At 48.3% G+C, this 21537-nt stretch overlaps 1 protein-coding gene across 1 annotated transcript in view; it reads left to right on the forward strand.

The window, feature by feature from the left end:
* LOC127474071 (translation initiation factor IF-2-like) overlaps nucleotides 1–18547 on the forward strand; it is a 42817-nt gene extending 24270 nt beyond the window's left edge. The window contains exons 3-4 of the mRNA XM_051794491.1: nucleotides 14856–15012; nucleotides 17924–18547. Of these exons, the coding sequence (XP_051650451.1) occupies nucleotides 14856–15012; nucleotides 17924–17941 (175 nt within the window). The 3' untranslated portion in view covers nucleotides 17942–18547. The remainder of the gene's footprint in view (nucleotides 1–14855; nucleotides 15013–17923) is intronic.
* Nucleotides 18548–21537: the final 2990 nt, after the last annotated feature.

The following is a 21537-nucleotide window of genomic DNA, read 5'->3' on the forward strand; positions in this document are numbered from 1 at the left end:
TTGTACCCCCTCTTTGAGCTGGTTGACAGCAGAAGGTGGTGTGAAAGGTCAGGAGAGGGAACTCAGGCTCCATGTCTTCCCTGCAAAACACAACCTTACTTTTAAGATTCTTCATTTTGAGCCATTTCAGCAATTACTGTGTGCCTCTTTGTTGACCCACTGTGGGAGGAAAATACACACAAACTGTGCACTCAACATACTTCAACATTGTAATGAGCTAGTACACATCTTTATCAACAGCATATTTTTTGTTTTAATACTTCAGTCCTGGCAATCCAAAGCATGTCTCTAATAGCCCAGGAACAGTCCCACCGTGAGAGGGACAGTGCAGTGCTGAGCAAGCCTGAGACACGGAAGCCTTTTCTGTCTCACCAGCACCCATGCAGGCCCTGAGCACCAGCGCTCCTCTGGCACTGCACAGCACCTTGTGCCAGTGGAGCATAGTGTCAGTGACACACAGGGCTTGGTTTCACCGGTGGCAGAGCTGGGAGGGCAGAAATCTTCCAGGCATAACTCCTACTGCCAAAGGGAACTGTCATTGCCCTGTTGGTAAGTTTTCACCTGGGCTGTTGCTGACAAGCCATGGAAGTGTCCAGCCAAGCCTGCTCACACAACTAGACCTGAGAAGGCTTTTGACCTCCTGCTGTGCTTAGATTATGATTTAATGCTGAAAAGTTGGCATGGCAACCAAATGGTTGGTAACAAAACCTCGTGGCCAAGGAACGGGTCCGGGAGAGGGCCAAGCAAAAGCAGTGCCCAGCTCTTCCATGGGCAGATCTGTGCCCTACATACACTTCGCTGCTGTAGCAGCCAGGATTACAGCAGAAGAATATGTTAGTAATAAACTAGGCACGTCTGCAATTAATGAGTAGCAAATTTCTCCAAAACACTTGAAATGGACCCTGGCACCTCATTCAGGCTCCTTTTGCTCCATCCACCGATTGCCACGCGTTGCCAGGAGACTGTCTTGCTCCACACGAGGACTCGCCACTGACTGCCATTGTGCTCTCTCTCCACGTCCCCTGTCCCCTCCTCCCCTGTCCTGCTCTTGCTCCACTCAATGACAGGAGTCTGGCAATGCCCTGTTTCTCAGTTCTGACACAATTACCTCTTTTAATCTGGAAGTTTTCAAAAGCTTTTTGGTTTTTCTACAGTGATCAACTGAGCAAAATCCCCCACCCTCACAACTCCAGACTTGCAACAGACAGGCTGGAAACGGGATACAAGTGCCTTAAAGGGTAGGGCTGACCTAAGGGGGGATTAGTGAAGGACACTGTGAAGACCACCCATTCTGCATGAGCACTGTCTCCTGAAGCCTAAGATATTAAGTTAGGGGACTCAGGATACGTTTCACTTTTAACTGGGAACTTCTTATAGGCCATTACAGTATACCCTTGGCTATTTAAATGTTGCCAGGCTTTTGGTTCATCACAGAGGGCTTCAGAAACCTCTCCTGCCTTTGGGTATTGGCAAGCTTAGTCCCCTGTGCATCAGAAAATAAGCCGTTCATTCTTCAGCCTTCCTGAGGCACTTTCCAAACACTCCTAAGGAAACCTTTGGGATATAGACTCGGTATGAGCCAGTACAGCGTCACCAGCCCGAGTCTGCTGGCACCAGTGCCAGTCTCTGACTTCAGAGGGCTGGGCTGTTCAGCAGATAAGTGAAGTTAAAGGCTAATCAGCTCCAGGGTTGGCTTGCCAAGTACTGTGAGCCAAGGATCAGTTTGTGCTGCCATTTGGCATTGTCTTCCATGGTCAGAACAAACTGAAAGGTGGCAGCCGAGGAGACCACTGTCATGGCAGAGACCTTGGCACTGAAAGGCTTTGAGAGAATAGTGTAGCCAGGGCATAACTGGAGAACACAGCTTCATCTTCCTCACAGTTCTTGGAAAGCAGACAGAAAATGAGCAGGGATTTTAATGCTCTGTTTGCAGGGACTTAATGACATAGCCTGTCCCTGTGCCTGTGGGGAGGGCAATTCCTTTGCCTGTTATTCTCATTGCTGTATCCAGACTGAAGCATCAAGTCATCTTGATGAGAAATCCTTCACTGTCTGAAAGTAAATTAAACTGAGCGTCCAGTGTGCATCACCCCAGTGCCTTTTCTAGTTCCAGCATTCCTGTTCTCTGTCCTACACTTCACCATCCCACCTGTTTTCCCTCCCTAATGTCAGAGTTTTCAGGATGCTCCTAGGCAGACACACATCAGCTCTTCCCCCCATGGCATTTAACACGGACAAACCGACACAAAGAAAATAATTTTAATTAAGTGGATTGGCTAATTAGCCTAATTTATTTCATTTCATCAGAACTTCACTGTTCTGTTTCCACTTCACTCGGGCACCGTGGGACACATTCCCCTCATTCTTCCCTCCCATCACTAGGAGCAGTGAGAAAACAAGTTACATCTTGTTACTGTTTTGAGATTCCACAGTCAAAAAGGACATGGAACTATATGCAGAAATCTTTCAGACACACCAGAGACAGACCACGGGCCCAGCAGAGACAAACTGCAGGTCTCTCGGTGCGTGCAAGGGTTATGTTTGCCTGTCACTGCCTGCCCATCCCTCTCCTTTTGTCTTTGATTAAAAGAGACAAGCCACACACTGACCAGCACGTGGACAGCCAGCCAAATAAGTGCAAGGAGGTTCACCAGCACACACACATACAGCTGGGCTTTGTTCCGGTCATGTTTACTCGCAAGGAGAACAGTTAGGCATTGTTTCTGTTTGACAAATTGTAACTGTCCAGCTAGGAGAGAGCTAGTTCCAGCTGGTTAGAGCTGTTTGCATTTCTTACCTCCTCCCCCTCCCTCTCCAATAACTTACGAATCCAGCTTACCCAGGGACAGAAAGAACAAGTACAAGCTGTTTACTGGATTCCTTCCCACTTTGAATTGGCACTGGCCTCTTTGACTGCCAGCACAGGAAGATCTTCATGAAGGATGGCTTGAAAGGTGAACTCACACTTGACAGGTGTCTCAAAGACATTAGGGTCCCACACTCGTGTCACTAGTAGGAGCAGTGAAGAGAGAAACCCTTTCACAGTCCCCACTAAGAGCTCTCAGCTTGTCAGACATTGGAGAACAATGGACATTTGATAGCATTGGAGCACAGCCACGGGAACCTCAGAGCTATTTACTACCTAATTGATTTTTTGCCTCAAATAGCACCTGATGCAGCAGGGACTGGTCATCCACTGTACAACACCAACTGTCAGGTACAACTCTTAATCCCAGACTCAGAAACTGAATATGAGAGTGCTCTATGGTCAGAACAAAGCCACTCATTTTCTGTTAGACAGAGAAAAGTAATGCCAGAGTGTCAGTGTATGTTTGATTTAATCTTCTTTCCATCAAGTAAATTTTTTGAGACAACTTACTATTTTAGAAGGACATTGAGGCTCTAGCACAGCAGAAGAAACACCTGTCTCAAGGAGTGTCAGTCTCAAGTCTGCATAGAGAAGAGGTGGCAGGATCAGATTGGTGCTAAGTGACATAAAGACTGTTACAGACCTGCGAAGAGAACCCAATGGTCCTAGAAATTCCTGGCTGAGTGAGCCCTGAAGTCTTGTTCCTAAAGACATTGGTATCATATGAACTCCATACAAACAGATAATTGTTAGTTTCACTGTTCAGTCAGAAAGGTGGTTTCAGAAACTCTAAAATTCAGATTCAAAATAATCCTACTTCTGTTATATAGCATTTCAAGACTGTTTTCCGTTTCATTTTTCCCCTTCTGTAATTAAAGGCCAATGTTCTTTGCCAGAATTCCTCCAAATAGACACACACAGGGAAGTCTTTCAGAGAATAATTTAGAGTTGAACTTGTACCATCATCCATAATTCTGACCTTTGACTCATGACCAAACAGTAGGACTAGAAACTGAGTGCACAGTTCATGTGTATATAATTTGTGCTTATATATGTGGTTAAAGCAGTGCACTTTAAGGACTATAAAATGTGTCACAAAATCCAAATGCAACAAACAGAACATGAGCCCTTAAGTTCTTTATCTATTAACCCCACCATCAGTACATAAACCAAGCCTGAGAATGTGGTGTTGACACTTGTGCTGCATTGCATTTAAGGTGCTACTTTAAATCTGTTTGCATGACAACGTTGCATGCGAGGACTCAGAGCTGTGTGACCCCTGCTTCTTGCCTTGTAGAAGGGGAAATTGCTCTTGTGGGCACTGTGAGGGAAGGCATGCTGAGCTTCAGGATGGAGAGCCTAGCTCATACCAGCAGATCTCATGATTGCCCCTCTCGCTGGTTCCTCTAGTTACTAAGAATTCTGTAGATAAAGTTCACTTTATCTGAAGGGAGGAAGTTGCTGCCGGATGCAGAGTCAGGAAGGACGGCAGCCTATTGCACAGAGCAGTAGCTTTAGAGGAACAGTTGTGTTCCCATGCAGATGGGAAAACAAGACTGTTAACCACCCATGTGCCATGCCACTCCTTCAGCCTCTGCTGGGCACACCACTCCAGCAAACTGGAAGGAAAGGCCTTTTCCCTTACAGTTGATAGGGAGAGAATGAACTGTTGGAACTCTCTGGTAGCCTGAGCTGACAGAAACAGAAGTGTAAAAATCAGAGGCTGCGAGGCAGGGATTCTTACCTTGCACTGCAGCAGGAACTGTGCCTTTCCCTCTGCTCCCCATATAACCTTAAGTGCTTGGGCTTAGTGATTAGCCAAGAACACAACACCCAGGAGAACTGATAGCTGCCCGTCCAGTTCAGCTGTCGAAGGTCAAGGCAGCTGGAGAAAGCACTGTATGCTCAGGACTCAATCACACCGTTGTGTCAAGAGTCACTTGGACTATCTTTGGAGGGCACTTGGAAGATTAGGCTGATCTGAAAGAACGTAGATAACCAGGATATTCCCTTTTCAGAAGTGCTCTGCTAAGTCATCCTTTTTTTGCTCAAGTAGGAGGTCTGGGGGCAAGTGATTGCATTTCCCCTATCAGGCTGCCAAGCTGATATTCATGAAAATTACACTTCTGACAGATGGCTATCCTCCTGTCCTAGGCTCAGATTAAAAGTGGCAACATCTCAGAGCCACAAAGGTAGTCGGAACCTCCTTGGTTTTAGCTGCTAAGCAGATAATACAGGCAAAGAAAAAAAAAAGAGCCTTAAAGCCTTACAGTGCTTATCCCCCCATAACCACTTCTCCTCAGGAGGGCTGAAACAAGCAAATGGATGGAAGGGCAGGTGCCTCACGAAGCCCAAAGACAGGCCCTCCTGTACTGAAAATTAAAGAGGGTTTTTTCTGTATTCCAGCATAATATAATGCAGGCTCTTGACTGGCAGGCAGCCCCAGAGCAAGCTCTTCTGTAGGAACTGAAGCAAGTGGATCAGGATCTTGTTTACAAAGAGCAGCCACTTGAGTTCAGAGATGATGTCCTTGAACCTCAGAAGCAGAGACGACTTGAAATATCCCCAGAGGTGCAACATGCTCTGTGTATCCCAGGCCTTTGTCCCATGCACTTACGTCTGCTGCTTTATGGAGGAGAGTTACAGTTCATAGTTTGCAATGTCAGTTTATTTTCTTAATGCCCTAGGATTAAAGTCCTCCAGGACTTGCTCACCTTAAGGAACCAAGGCCCATCGACTCAGTCTCTACATAGCCAACAATTTAGCACTTGGCCAGCCTCTCAGAGGTCTTATATCTGCATATCCTGATAAGATAAGGATACATCAAAGGTGCAATTAACTCCCCGATTGCCTCTCTGAGCTCCTTTAGCTTTGTCCCTGAAGCAATGCTACTTTGAAGTACAAGGCATTTGCTCCCCACTTACATAAGTCCTTCAGGGAAATCTACCTTGTATTAAGTGCAGTCTGGCTGTCCCTCTGCCAGAGGAAAGTTACAGCAAAGCCTAACCTGGAGCCTGGAGGGAACAGCGTGCCATAATCTCTTACCAGCATGAACAGCCACCCTGATTGGAGGCACAAGTCACCCATGGCTTGGGTGTCACTCACCTCACTAGTTTCTTGGTACAATGCTCGCCTCGTCAGAGCTCAATCTCTGCAGAATAGCATTTTTTCACTAATGTAGAGCAGATCTGAACTTAATCACATCACTGAGCCCCCCTAGTGCAACACACCTGTATAACTGGTAGGCCCAGCTTCTCTCATTCCTGGAGCTCTTGGCTCTCAGCACAAAATCATTATCTTTCATCCCTTCATACCAGCTTGTCAGATGTCCCACATGCTATTTTATGCAGGTTACAGGGTGCAGGGTGCTTGGGCTGAAGAACAGGAGCTGTAGCCGAAGGCAATTCCTTTCCAGAACTGGGGCACCATCCCATAGCCACTGCTCTTGAGCCGTAGAGTCAATCAGCACCTTCTTTGTAACTGTAGCATAATCTTCCCTTCTTCCCAAGGTCTTGATGTGCTTTCTAGCGAGGACATGGCTAAATAAAGTGACCTGCACAACATTAGTGGCCGTCTTCTGGTCGCAAAGGTTGGCATGTTATGTGGCATCCAGTGCCATGTAAATTCTGTTATTCTGAAAGCCAAGTCACCCAGTTAAGCATGGGTGAAGGGTGTTTCATGCTTTCTGAACTCAAAAGTATCTCTGTACACCTGCACCCAAGAGACACAAACACCTGCTTATCCCAGTGAGTTCTCTTCATAATGATACGCTTCCTGTATCAAATCAAATATCCGGAAAAAATGGCTTAGCAATGAAATCTTAAAATCTGCTGGAAGCCACAGAAAATTTTTATTTTCATCTTTTGAAACCACCTTGATATTCAACTGTGCAGAGAGTTAGGTATTAGAGAGGGCTGTTTTTTAGGTGACAGAGAGGTAGTTGCAGTTCTCATGCACTGATCACATGGACACCAGAGGTACAAAAAGCAACATCCATCCCAGACAGAGAAGGGAAAAGAGGGGGCAGTGCAAAGCATAGGCACGGACCATGTAGGCAAAACAGGAAGCTCCATATGAAAAGGAAATGCTTCAGTGCTGTCTTAAAAACATTTTGCTATGGAACTCCAGGAGGCTGCAGAGAGATGAGAGAAAAGCAGCTTTCTGCTGATTCAGCAATCTAGAGCTCATGCCCTGCCGCACACAGGCCATGTTCCCTTTCCCTGAAGAGCTTGTGCTGCTGCTATTTGAGCAGCCAGAGAGAGGAACCAGCCTCCCAACAACAGCCCCAGACACAGACACTTAATGTCACGTGCACAGGCTGAATGGGTCATTTCAGGGGGTTTCTAGGAGTACGTGAGGTAGGGCTGTAATCCCTCAGTGGCATATGTGCTTCCACTTGTTTGGAAGCAGCTTCTCCAGTGATCAGATCAGGTGCATCACGCAGCATCATGCCCATCTCTGGGCAGGATCCTGCACAGGGGAATGCCGTACAGTGGCAACCTCAAAAGCCTCAGGTGAGGCTTTGTTTCATCAGCAGATTGGGTTCCTCAGGACTCTCAGAAAGAGTATGACATACAGGCTGTAAGATAAAATGGATTAATTGGATCACAGTGAATCTGTCTGAACACTGCCATTTAGAATTAAAGTACCGTTCATCTGTGTTACCTTATTTTAGTGCCTGTGTAAGCAGAGAGGAAGCAGGCTCCTTTTTAAGGGTTAGGAGACCAAAAGTGTGAGTACTAGGGGAAGGTTAGAAGTGGCAAGTGTCTAGAGAGAAGAGCAATCCTTGAGTATCAGGTTGTGACATCAGAGAAGTCACAGATATCACTAATGCCTTGGCATGGTCACAGCCACACAGCTCCTTCCTTATGTGACTTGAGATCATTCCAGGCATTTAGCCTTTCAGACACAGCATTTCTCCAAGCATCCAATGGTACTTCCCGTGGATGAATGACAGGATGAGAATCAATAGGCACTGTTCTTCCTAATTCAGACATCTCAAGAAATAATTGAAACCTCACGGTCCCCAGCTGTAACTGCCCACTTAGTTTGTTAAATGCCAGGAGACTTCTTGTGCAAAAGCCAGTCAGCTTCTTAAGGCCAATTTAGATAATCCCACGATCCCTGGGGCAACAGAGGCAGAATTTCCATGTGCAAAGATGGCCCTATAGCCAACATCTATGAAGTTGAAAGGCTCTTTGTCTCATGCAACCAGCATCATCTCAGTTCTCTCAGAAGCCACTGTAAAGAGGGCCTCCCTCTGCCTCATTCTGTAGAGGGTAAACCTTTTCTGCCCACCATGCAGGGCTCCTGCAACACAGAGGGCTCACAGCAGCCTAGGCACACACACACACGCGTGATCTACCCAACCTGCTTTTGTTGCTGTGGGGCTTCAGCAAAGCCCGGTACCCATTTTGCTGAGTAGTCTCTTTTTTCTTTCTAATAATGGTGAAAGGCAGTTTTCAGTTTGCCGTCAATGGCGATCTCAAAATGACAGGCCAGCGAAACATTGCATAAACCACAAAAGAGTGTTTTCCTTGGCAGCATGCCCAACTCTGTCATACTAATGCTCTGCCAACAGCTATTGTCCTTGACAAGTGACTCTGCACCGGCAGAACAGGATCCACTGCAAAAGAGTTCTGCCCATGTGCTACACTGCTCACGTCTTCTGAGCCTTTAGGAAGGCTGAAGTATCTGCCAGCTCTGGAAAACTCACATCCCCTGAAAACAGCGATTTTGCAGAGCTCAGGGGCAGTGGTTTGGTATTGGAAAAGAGAACCACTGCCCAGGAGAAGTCAGCTGCAGAACAGCACTAAGCGCACCCAGAAGACACGTGGGCCTGACAGACACAGCAAGACACAGCTGACTGAGGGACAGTGAGGAAAGGACATTCACGCTCCAAAAGGGTAGGCACTCAAGTGAGCAGACCAGGCACTGCTCAGCTGGCGTCTTTAGAGGCTGGCTTAGGGCAGGGGGTAAAAAGCACCTTGGGAGACCACTAAAACACCCTGTTTTGCCAACATTAATATCCTGTCCATGTTCTGCTTTGTTAGTGCCTTCTCATTTGTGATGAAAGAAAGTAGAGGTTCCCAAATACCAGATTGAAATGTTTTCTTTCAGTGATGAACAAATCCTTCTTTTGTTGCAGAAAGTTTTTCTTCTGTTTAGCTGTGTTTTCCATTTAATAAATGCTTTGTGGTGAAGTTGTCAGCCCTCCCGAGTGAAGTAGGGCAGTATATGAACTGCTTAAATACTGATAGTAAGAATTTTCCTTTTAAGAGAAGGAAATGAAAGAACACAACTACCTGAGTGTGCCCAGCTTGTGCTTAAGAGACAGAATGTGCTAAGCTTGAGGTCATACCATGTTATAGGCAGATCAGCAAGGGAGTTAGCAGGGCACCCATCCATGCTGTGCTGGCTGCTTCCAGAGATGGGGGGAGATCTCCATGAAAAGTCAAATGGTTCAGTCTCATTTGCCTTTCAGCTGACAAACTTTCTAGCCCTTTGTCTCATCCACAGAGGAACCTCCCCCTGTCACTTTCATTCTGCTTTAAGACAGGAGAGGGAAGGACACATCTTCCTCTCAGGTACCTGTAAATCTTGGAACACAACACTGTGTCTGTTTTATTTAACTGTTGATGTTATTATCCCTTTCTTATTTGGGATATTAGGGAAACCTTTTCTCTGATGAAAGAGAAAGAACACTCAGTGCATATCTGAAGCAAGAAGATAAAAGAAAGGCTCCATAAATGGTTTCGCTCTGTTTTTGAGATAGAATCTGAAGATAAAGTCTGTGAATAAGATCTGAGTTTATGGAAATGCATTAAACACTTGTGGACTTTAAACAGAAATTCATGATTGCTCTGCTGTGACACTTGTAGCTTTTGGTAGGCTTTACACAGACCTTTTCTCTTTTCATACTTACACCAGGTTGTGCTTCCTTCCCACCCCAGGGGATTGCCTGTGAGGCTTCAATAGAGTAATTTCTTTTCATAAATTGAGATAGCGTTACCATTTCTGTAGCTGAGTCACCTATGCATGAATGTAGCTTTAAAGACACAATTTTCAAAAGTGGCTGGGGATTTGAATACTCAATTAAACCAAGAGAAACTGAATGGCCCAATCCTCTGAGGTGCTTCAGAAAAATCTCTTGCTAGATGTAGCAGTTTAATAAAGATCTAAAGATATTGAAAGACATTTTCATCTCTTTTTACTGAAAAATCAAGGGTTACTTCCACACAGTGGAAACTTGATAGGCATTAAAGAATATCACAGACTCCCACAGAGGCAAATCTTATTCCATTTCTCTGGACTACAATCTGGTTAGTAGCCCTGTTGTTTCTTTCCTGAAGCATGGCTGGATTCTAGGGCTAGGGCAGTATATCTGCTGCATTTTGGGGCTGCCTTTCCACAGGCAACATAGAGAATGGCACGTCAGAAGTTTGCAGCATCCTGTTTGGACGCAGAAGTATTCATCTAGGTCAGGTGGCTTGGTTCAGGCTCTCACCTCTGTGTTTCCTTTCCTATTCATAAGATTAATAAGAATTGGCACTAGAACTCTGACATGAAAGCTGTCAGAGCGAAAGTTTTTTCAATTTACAGTTGTGTTTGGTGCAATAATTTTTTTTTCATTTAGTCCCTTGGTTTATTTCATTTAGAGCTGCACACATGAACTTGGTGAGTCATCTGGTTGAGAAACATGGTGAGAATCAGAGCAACAGCTGGGGAGTTGTTCTGTTTATTGATAGGCTGTATTTCCCTTAGCATGAGCTATAAACAACAGATGACTTAGGGAAAGAAAATTTGTGGAAGATGACCAATATTAAATATGAAAGGTTGTCTATGACAGAAAACAGTATTTGCACAAATTCTGAAGCTCACACCATAGTAGAGGGTTGCAAAACACATCAGTCTGGTAGCTCCTTGATGTTTTCCTAGGCCGAATCTGTGAAGTGGTTTGGCTTCAGTGATAATGCAATCCAGATGTTGGCCTGCAGGGAGCAGAAGTACTTACTGGGCAGAATAACTGCCCTTTTTTCTCCGTAATAAATTGACCAGATTGCCCCCACCTTGTGAGGAAGGAACACACTTCTGAACAGCAGCAACTCTGCAGGAAGCTCTACATCTTATCAAATGGCTCACTTAAACAAGTTGCTGACACCCACCCAATAATGACATCAAGCTTTGTTTTTGCCAAGTATTCATGGTGTGGGAAAGGAGGAATTGGGATTCATTTTACCTTACAGGCTAAAGTTTCCTGCAGTCTGGTATATTCACTAAGCAGGATGCAAGTTGGGGTGATTTGCTATGACAGGCTGTGCACTCTGTCAGCAGTCAAGTGCTTAAGGGAGGGGGATGCTTTGGGATTTATTGGCTGGGACAGTATCATATCTAATTGTTAAGGAAAACTCCTTTTTCCCAGAAGCTGGCTAGCTAGCATGATTCTGCACCTGTCAGCTTCCTACAGAAATGGGCTTTTGCTGGAGATCATTCCCTCAGAGCACTCTAGTGATGTTTACACAGTTGTTAAATGCCTTCACACTAAGTCCATTCAGGAATGAAACTGGGAGCTGTATCCTGGTGCCCTGACAATTCAGGTAACTGCTTCCTTGACACTGCTTAGCATCTGGTTTAAAGTGGACTTTGCTATAGAAAATGTGAAAGTACATAGACCTATGGTACTGGAAAAACCACTGCTAAACCTCTTGACAAACATTTAGGGGGATGGGCGATAAAACAGCAGGAGTGGAAGATTTTTTAAGTAGTCTGAGACTTGCTGTAGAGTCTTTTGTAAGTGACCTCCTTTTTTTTTTGTGCGGCTCAGTGCAAAGCTCCTTTCCCTGGCTCTTTTATTAGCATAATTGTCTTGTCTTGGGTTCTGTAAGTTGGAGTTAATTGACAATACTGGTAGGCAAAGCTGTTGCCCCAGCAGGGAGTATGTATAGGGAGAAATCCAAATCACACTCAACTCATAGGGAGGATATCTCTGTTAGAGTACAACCAATAAGTTGCAGCAGGAAAATGCAGGCAGAGTGTTAATCTATCTTCCCCACCCCCTGTATAGAAATTTCAGCCAATTTCTAGCCAGTTGTTTCTTTTAATCTATTCACTGTGTGGAAGGATTTTTGTCAAGGTGGAAGCCAGACCCATGAAGAGAAACCTATCACTGATTTTTCGAGTGGCTTATTTTGTTTTATTAAATCTTGTGCTGAGTTAAATACAGCAGCCCTTGGTACAAGGGGAGGTAATTGTTCTACAGAGCTGATGTGCAGGGAACTTAGTGGAGATGGTTTTTAATAAAAAGCATCTGGAAGGATTCCACGATTTAATTCAAAGGCCACCCCACTGAGCAAGGCTCATGCTAAAACAGGAGGGTGTGGATTAAGCCCTGCACTGCCAGGTGTGGCTGTGACCGTGTCGTCCAGTGACAGCAATTCTCTGGCACCAGAGCACTTCAGTATTTCAAGATGGGTACCTGCCCCAGCAAGTCAGTCCCAGCTCCTGTTGGGCGTACTTTCTGGAATGCTGTGAGGGGCTTCCCTACAGGCAGACCTGCCCTTGTAGGTGCTCCTGGTTCTTCCACCTGTCCAAAGCAAGACGAGACACAGCTGGCAATGCCTTGCTGTTCTTTATGTTCAGGAGGTGCTTATGGGAGCTGCCAGCAGCACTCTGGGGACACATCAGGCTGTGTGCAGGGCTGAGCAACACGGCTCTGCTGGAAAACTACTGGAACCAGGAAAAACTGTATTGCCTAGGTGGAGATGGGAAGGTGACAGAAGTTCCCTGAGCAGTCTTTCATGGAGGTAATGGCTAGAGAAGCTTCTCCAGCCCTTGTTTCTAAGTAAATGCTCTGGTTTGATGCCAGTTTAGGTGCCACAGCAGTGCTGATCCTGTTCCTTATCTGGTGTGACAGACATGAGCTCTGTAACTGGCTTGCTGCGATCAGGGGAGGCACATGTTCGTGGTAGGAGCTCTCTCGGGAGAGAAACTGGAGCCTGGATCTGGGAGTATTGTGGAGCTTGGCAGACAGCTGTTTCTCCCACGTTGGTGCAGTGCCTCATGTTCCATTCCCAGCATGTTTCTGCTAGTGAGGTGACACCACCTGGTGCCAGCGTGCGAAGCTGCTTCTTGTCTCTCCTGGGCTGCAGCCAAGAGCCTGTGCCAATGGTGTGCTAAAGCTCAGGCAGGGAGATTCCGACAGGGCACCGTGGACTCAGTTTGGTCATAAATGTATTCCCACATCTGGGTGGCAAGGTTGCACACGGGGTATGTGTTTACATAGATGTGCTGAATGCCTTCATGAAATCCTGACTGGATTTAGTCATTGGGAGGTAAAGGAACAAGTACTCCTCTACTCTGCACCTGGTCTAGTATTTTGTAGAAGATCATAAGATCAGTAGCAAATGGGAGATGACTTGGTCTCCAAAACCCAGAGATACAAAATAATGCCAACCAGGTGAGAAAGTGGGAACGTGTGGAAGACTTCATGAGTTTTTATTGCAGCTCTGACAGATTAAAAAAAAAAAAAAAGGTTCACATGACTTCTCCCACCACAGTGACAGGTATTTCCCTTCTGTGATAGCCTGGTAGATTCTGGGGGGTTCTAGAACAAATGACTGGAAAGGGCTGCTTTACAGCCTACATCCTTAACTGCCAAAGATAATGATCAGAGTAGCAGCAACTGAAATAACAGAGAGGCATGAGATCAGAAACAGACATGATGCGTGCTATAAAAACAGACAGGCAACAATGAAGCTCCGAGAAATTATTATTATTTCTGGAGAATTTCTGTGAGTGTAAACACCCAAGCTTGGTCCACGTGTGAGAAGCAAAACCCCACCCACCTCAACAGCTGGGTACAAGGGAGTTGCTGCAGAGACAGGACTGTGGGTGGTTTTAACTCATCTCCATAGTCTTTGATTTATGCTGCCTGCAGTCATGCATTGCCATGTGCTCACCACTTTGTTGTGACTTCTACCTGCAGTTTCAAAATCTCTTTGTAAGGTTTGGCATCTCTTTTTGCTCTGATAATAGATTTATATTTGGCAAAACCAGCCTCTGACAATTTTTAAGCACAGTTTACCCAGGCCACAGCATGTGGCAAAGTAACTACCAGCGACTGCCTGAAGAAACCCATTTAAATAAGCAGCTGTTTATTCTGATGCGTAATTAGAAAGCAGTTAGAGTGTTGCAATTTTACACTTACTGAGACGTTTAAGACCTTTGTGAGGTAAAAGACAGTTAACAGGGGAAATGTAATAGTCTTGTGTTCATCTAGAGCTTGCCTTCAGGTACCTCCTTACAGCTTGTCAGCACTGGGGCTGTGTGGAGCTCAGGAGTGAGACTGCCTGAGAGGACAAACAAGCTGAACCACAGGACAGTAATGCTTGTGGGGCATTTCTGTCTGGCACTGGAACAACAGCTGCTGTTCTAAACATCAGTCGCTGCTGTCATTAGCCTGTGATCCCTCACTTTTTGGATTTTTGACCTAAATGCTGATGTGTGAAGGCGAACATATTTGCTTTAAAAAAAGAACTGCTAAGTTCTTGGGTTTGGGGGGTGAGGGTTGAGTAGTAGATGTTTGTAATTATTTCAGTGGAATTCATAACAATGAAAAATGGTGCTCTGAGGAGGGAACCTGCTCAGACTCACCTACTGAGGTTTTTCTTTTTTTTTCTTTTTTTTTTTTTCTTTTTCCTAATTTACTAAAGGACTAAATTTTTAGGAAGCTTGTTAGAGTTAATTGCCTGTTAGAAATGTAAGGTTGGTGGCCACTGTTATGGTTTGACTGGCAGTGCTTTAAACAGATCCTATCAAAATGAAGCAGTGCTTTTGTTATAGCTGCTGCTTTTAGGTTTTAATGAAGCTTTGTTTCCTAAGTTCATTAAGATACCTCTTGGTTGCAGACTTCACAAAGCTCCCCAGGAAAGAAAGTTTTAGATTCCAACTCACCTTTATGCTAAAGGTTTCCTTGCTCTCTCAGCAGGATGTCGAGTGCCACTGTGTCCCTGAGGTCACCCTTTCTGCTGTTGGGAGAGCACGAGGTGGATGGAGAGGATCCCCAGGCATCTGCAGGCACAAGGGACTTGTACAACTGCAATTTTCCTACAGCCCTCATAAGAGGGACTTTGAGGGTACCACGGGTAATGTGCCAGCTCTCCTGCTGGAGGTTTTGTCTTCTGCAATATTTGAACATAAAGAGTAAAACTAAAGTCAGGTGTGTTCTGGAGTGTGTTACACTTGTGCAGAGCTCCTTCCCTCTGTTTATTTTCTATTCTGGAAAGCACATTCTTGGGTTCCTGGGCACTTCCTATTAAATGATTCCATGAAAATAATTTTGTAGTGAAAGGGGAAAGGAGCTGTCTGTGGGAGGTCAGATGTCCCTGATAAAAGCTTTATGTTTTTAAGTCAGTAAGCTCTTAAAATATCTTAGTGTGTAGGAATACCTGGCTTCTAAAAGTCACCAGCTGAGTCTTAGAGGCTTCTTTGAAGAGCTGTTTTCAGGCAGCAGAATTGGCCCCCAGGAGGGACTCTGTGCCTGCTCTCCCGTGGCTCCAAGGGATCTCTGGCCCTTCACGCCGGCACCGAGATTTTCTCGAGAAGGGCCTCAGATCCCCGGACCAGTCTGGGACACAGGCAAGATCCCCCTGCATTTTGGGACCAAATTTGGCCCCTGGAGGGACAGTGCTGTTGGTGCCCCCCGGGTTGGGGCACCCCGAGGACTCCAGCGCGCACCGAAAGGATTATTCGGGGAGATCCTTGGGGTGCCCGGCCCTGGGGAGCTCAAAGCAAGGTCCCTGCCATGGATTCAGGCATTGCTGAGAGTATCCCAGGGGTCCCTGTCCCTGCTAGACATGGAGCTCTCTACTGGACTGTAACTGGGTGATAAAAGTGGTGCTCCAAGTGCAAAAACAGTGTGGGATTGGGATTAAGAAATTAGCAGTGATGGTGCAATTGGCTGTTTTCTCTTGAATGTGACTGTGAGAGCTGCAGGAGTGCCAGGTGTGTGTTCCAGTCCCCAGCATTTGGTTTGCACATGGCCTAGTCAGACACAGGTCCAACTTCCTCAGTCCTGAACACAATAGAAGGAGTGTGGCTCCTTGTTTTCCTGTGTCTTTGGGGAGGTGTGGTCTCAGTGCCTTTCTTGGAGCTGCTGTTGGATGAAGAGGTGCCTTCAATTCACCTGTAAGGTCCTGGTTTTTTCTTTTCTGCTTCTCCCACTTTGTCCAGGAGGTGGAATTCTAGTGCTACAGCATAGATGGCTCATGGTGCTCTCACAAGGAGCCTTTGTGCCTTCAGGGCAAGTTCTGGTGCCCTTGGAGCTGTTGGGAGAAGTAGGGGTGGCAGTGAGAGGCCTGGAATGATGTTGCTGTGGCACAGACATTGTGCCCTGGCACGTTCTCGGGTTGGATTCCTTGACTGCCACTTGGCAAGGCCTGGAAGGGCCTCAGTTGTGTAGGGAACCAAACACGGAATGGGAAAGCAAAGGGGGGGAGATTCTGGTTTCAGAAAGGATCATTGACTTCTCTTTCTGAACGGACAGTGAGCTGGTCCAACTGTGGCAAGAAGAGCAGTCCAGAAGGTTCCTTGTGCCCTAAGGATCCTGGATGAGCAGTCCTGGAAGAGTCAGGAATACTCAAAAATGCACCAGTTCTCAGGAAGCTCAACTTTGTGAAACATTTATGAAGCTAAAATTTCACATCAATGAGCTGTTGGGTCCCAAATAGTTTTGGAGGGGAAGGCAGAAAATGGCACTGCTGCTGGGGCTGAACTGTCTGCAGTGACAGGGCAGGAGTTGGCCCTGATGCCTGAGTGCTCTCCAGCCCCCCCCCGGATGGATCCCATAACTTGAAAGATGGTGATCCTGCAAGCCCAGCTGCTGGGCTGGTGGTCCTGTGTGAATGTGTTTGTGTTGCAGCTCAATAAAGTCCCTTTCAGTGGTGATTGTGTCATTTTTGTGTCAGTTCCTCTCCCCTCTTCCCCTGCCCCAGTGGCTGCATCACTGGCTTGTGCCTAAATGAACTCTTCCCCTGCAGCAGTTCCCTGCTGCTCCCAGAGAGGGTGGAGCTGAGGCCCCTGAGCCAAGGGAAAAAGGATCCATTCAAGGCAGGCCCGTGCTCACCCCCTGCCTTCCTCCAGCCTCCCGTGTTTCCAGTTCCCATCCCTGCTGGACACACAGCCTGTTCCCAACCACCCCCTGTTCCTCTTCTCTCTCTGTGTCTCCCCTCACAACTCCCCTCCTCTAATCTCCAGCTGCCCAGGCCCCTGTTTTTGAGGGGCATTCCTGGGCTGCTGCCCCCCCATTCTTTATAAATGAGGTGCCAAGAGCCCCAAGTGCAGAGAGGTCTGCAGGGAATCAGTGCCAAGAGCTGCCTGTGCCTGCCTGTGTTCCTGCAGTTCTCCTTCCCGTTCTCCCCTGGGCTGGAGAGACCTGCCTGCCCTGGGTTTATTGGGGCAGAGGGATGGGATGACATTTGTCCAGAAGGGATGTTCACAGACATGTTTTCTGACAGGCAGTGCCATTTCCCTTTTGCCTTTCCCAAGTTTTTCCAAGTGCTGCCCAGCACGGGGATCCGTGTGCTGGGACAGTGATTGGCAGCAGGAAGGGGAGCCTTGGCCTCACCTGCCCAGCTCAGGTGGGTGGCACAGAATGGGGGTGGGCTGGCAAGGCATGAACACATTTCTGAGTTCTGGAGTGCCTTGAATCCTTTCCCTGTCAGGTTTCTCTCCCTCATTTCCTGGTCTCCAGCATCCCAGGTGTCTCTTCCCTTGTCCAAAGTCCAGTGGCAGAGGATTGACTGACTCCCAAGGTGGGTTTGGAATGAAAAGGGGTTCTGTTCAAATTGGGCAAGAAATGCAGTAAGAAAGATGAGCCTCCTTTTAATGCCTGAAACAGATAGGAATGAAAATGCTGGAAAAGGTCCCATTTTATTTGGTTTCCCCCTGGATTTTTCATGGCTAAAACTCTCCAGTGAGCAACTGAACAGAAGGGTGAAGGGCAGGAGCCTTTGACTTGCCCAGTGCCCTTAATTGCCTTGTTCTCCTCTCTTCCAGGCCAGGCCAAAGCCCTGATCCAGCCCAGCTCTGCCAAGTGCCCTGGGCTGGGAGCAGCCAAAGGCAAGAGGCTGCAGCCCCGCCGGCCGGGCTGGGGGCTCCTGGTGCTGCCCGTGGGGTGGGGTAAGTCAGAGGGACACCTTTCTCTCCTCCTGGTGTTGGCATTTGCTCCCTGGGCACTGGCTCTGTTTCCACTGCAGGCTGGTCCTTGCCGTGCTGGGAAGGGTGGAGAGGAAGGAGTGAAGGGCCAGCTGAACATGGGGTCCCCGAGCTGTGGGGTTGGGCTGTGCTGAGTGGGGCAGGTGGGTCCCCGTTGGTGAGCCTGAGCCTTGGCTTGGGGGTTCAGGAGCCCGGGGGGCCGAGCTGGGGGGTGTTTGCAGCTCTGCCAGGGCTGGAGCTGGGCTGGGCCATGGGACAGACCCAGGGGAGCTGGGGGAGGGTTTGGGATTGCCGGGAGCGAAAGGAGGGATGGATGGGCTGGATGGAACCACGGGTGTGTGCTCCTGAGTACACACTTGTCCAGGGCGCTGGGATCCGGGTCAAACTCCAGTTCCCCTCCTGTCCAGGGATGCAGGGTCTGAGGGATTGGATTTCCCTGGGGGTTTGCAGGAGACCAGGAATGAGAGGAAACATCGTGCCAGAGCTGTGTTTGAGTGGGCTGCATTTCCCTGTGAGGACAGAGAGCCTGTGGGCTGAGGTGAGATTGCTGTGAGTGTTGGGATGAGCATTCCAGAGAATGGGGAGCTCAGAATTCCAGGTGCTGATGGAACCATCGCCTTAGGTGTGTTTAGTTTGTGTCTGTGGGAGCTGGGATTCGGGCTGGAGAGCTGTTGCTGGGAACAAAGGGTGGAGTAAAGCTGTTTCATGGATGTGTAAGGAAGGATGGAGTAGCAGGGGAGTATTTCTATAGGATATCAATGTTCCCCCTGGATGTGGGATGCAGCAGTGATGGGGGTGGTTGGGTTTGGCCTGGGCCAGTCAGGATCTGCCATAAACAACTCACCAGACCCTGAACCCTCACTGGACATGTCCAGCCCCTCAGCAGAAACCCAAGTTGTTAATTTTCCACAGAGGACAAATGATTGGTACTTGCTTCTGATCTGTGGAGAATTTCCTTTGGAATGATCAACCAGAGAGTGTATCAGTGCAAAGCATCTTTTTGGGTCTTTTGTTTGGTTTGTAATTTCCTCTCTGGCTTCAATGATTTTGATGTGCTCCTATTAAGGAAACAACGTGTTTTGATCTTGAAATTTGGGGTGGTTTGGTTTGGTTTTTTTAGGGCTTTTTCCCCACCGACTCAGGCCTTCCATGCATAGTCTGTATTGTCCCACAGGACAACATGCTTTGGTTCTGGGTCAGAGAGACAGAAGGGAAGTGGCTTTTCCTCATCTGGAATGTTTCCAAGCAGAAGTGGGACACTGTTCTGCCCCTCCCCAAAGCACTGCAGGCACCTGGGAGTAGCTCAGGGCTGGCCCAGTTCTCTGAGACAGACCCATGGGGGAGAGGTTTAAGTATTAATCACATCTCTGGTGTCCCTTGGTTGTAAGGATTGGGTCCTACAGTCCCAGAGTGTTAAGGAAAACAAGGAACTTCTGTTCTTCCCGGCAAACCTTCTGCTATTGCCTGTGCAGTGTTTGGGTTCTGTTGTCTGAGTTCCTGTCCAGGATCTTTCTAAGAGAGCCTGTTAGAAATTTAGAGGTAGGATTAGAATTTGGGTCTGTTGCCTACCCAACTGCCTCCAAGTCCTGATGGACTGGAGTGATGAGTGCTCTCAGCCCAGGTTATTTCTTGACATTGTGTGCTTTCCCTCAGCTGTGGGTGAGGAATTGTGCAAGCAAGGCCTGTGTGCCCGTGGGTGTCTCCCGTGGGTGTCCCTGTGGCAGGGCTGGGACAAGGACTCGTGCAGGGACCCAGCTGGCACTGGAGCTGCTGCCATTCTGAGCCACTGCCAAGGGCTGGGGAGAGACCATCTGGGAGGCTGTTCCCGGGATTCCATTGGAGCTGGATCTCCCTCCAGCTGCAGCAGCCAGGGGAGGGTTCTTCCTTGTCCAGCCCAGTGGCTTCTGCTCAGGCTGGCCCCAAGTGGGGCTGGGGCAGGTTCTCCAGGGAACTGGAACCAGCCCTGAAGGGGCTCTGGAGAGCAGGAGCTGCAGGGACTGAGGTTTGCAAAGCTGGGCTGAAGTTTGTCAAAGCAGCAGAACATTCTCATTCCTGGGGGTTTGTGGAGTCCGTGTTGGTGCCCAGGAGAACTGGGTCAGACTGGGTTTGTGGTCCGAGAGCTGCCCCCCTAAATGTGGCAGGCTGTGTGTGCTGGCAATGAAGTGCTATCCCAGAGGCTGATGGTTTCTGTCTCCAGGGATGCCCAGGATGCTGCTAATCCCCAGGGATCTGCTCTGGGTCCAGGCTGTCCGTGCTGGAGGGCCCTGGTGGCTGCAGTCCCTGAGCCCGCAGAGACAGAGAGAGCCCCGGCCCGAGTGGCCTTTGGCCCCTTGTCCTGAATTTGGGGTGAGCCTGGGAGCGTGTGGAGGGTGAGAATGAGGGCTGTGCTTCCAATGCATCATCCCTGGGAAGATCCTGTTGTTCCAGAGCGCTGGGGACAGTTTGGGCTTGGCAGCTTCAGAGCTGGGTTGGAGCAGCCCCTGAAAAGAATCAGGAGAGTGGAGGTTTGTCCCAGTGGTGCTTTCACACCCCACTGGACAGGCTGGGCTTTGTGTTTGAGGTTGTCCTGTATTTGCTCTGCAGAAAATGTGCCCTTCCCAATTCAGCCCAGCAGCTCCCGAGGGCTCTGACAGGAATGTTTGTTCTTTCCTTCCCTTTGGGATAACTTCATCTCCAAACTGCCATGAGCAATTCCTTAATTTCTGCTGGAGAAAACCAAGTGTCAGAGGCAGTTTGCCAAGGAGGCCAGAAGTGTCTTTGGAGCAGAGAGTGCTGCCAGCTGCGTGTGCCTGTCCCCAGCCTGGCACTGCCCACAGGGACACACTGGGCACTGACCATTAAAGGGAACAAAACCACTGCCTGCCAGAGGGTTTGTCCTGGGCCACTCAGGCCTTGGGCAGGAATTTGACTGGGCAACTCCATCAGCTGCTCTTCCCCCACAAAGCCCCATCCCCTGGGCATTAATGACGTGCCCTGTGCCCAGCGCTCACTGTTCACCCAACTGAAACCAAAGCAAGGCTTGTTTTGCTTGGAACAACTTTAAGTAACTTTAAAACAAAGTAATTGGCATGTCCAGGGTGAGGCATCTCAAGGTGCCCGTTCAGAGCAGCCCCCGGCTGAGGAGCCGCGGGCAGCCCTTTGCCCATGCCCACCCCACGGGGGCTGTAGGGCACAGCTCCAGGGCACAGCTCCTCCATCCCCTGGCAATAGGAAGCCCAAGCAGGGCTGGGTCACTCTCTGTCGCTCCGGCCTCCTCCCGGGCCGCGTTCCCTGCCCAGCTGGGACTGCCCAGGGAGCCCCGAGAACATTCCTGGCGGGAAGCAGGAGCCGCCGAGGGCTCCGTCCAACTCCGGGCCTGAAAAGCGGCCCCGACCTGAGCACCCCCAGTATTTTGGGATCCAAACGCTCACCTGGAGGAGACTCCCCCCCGCAGGCGGGACCAGGCGGCGACACTC

This window comes from Manacus candei, unplaced genomic scaffold (genome assembly GCF_025592945.1).
Source record: "Manacus candei isolate 608988 ecotype Guabito, Panama unplaced genomic scaffold, ASM2559294v1 h1tg000039l, whole genome shotgun sequence".
Classification (NCBI taxonomy): Eukaryota; Metazoa; Chordata; class Aves; order Passeriformes; family Pipridae; genus Manacus; species Manacus candei.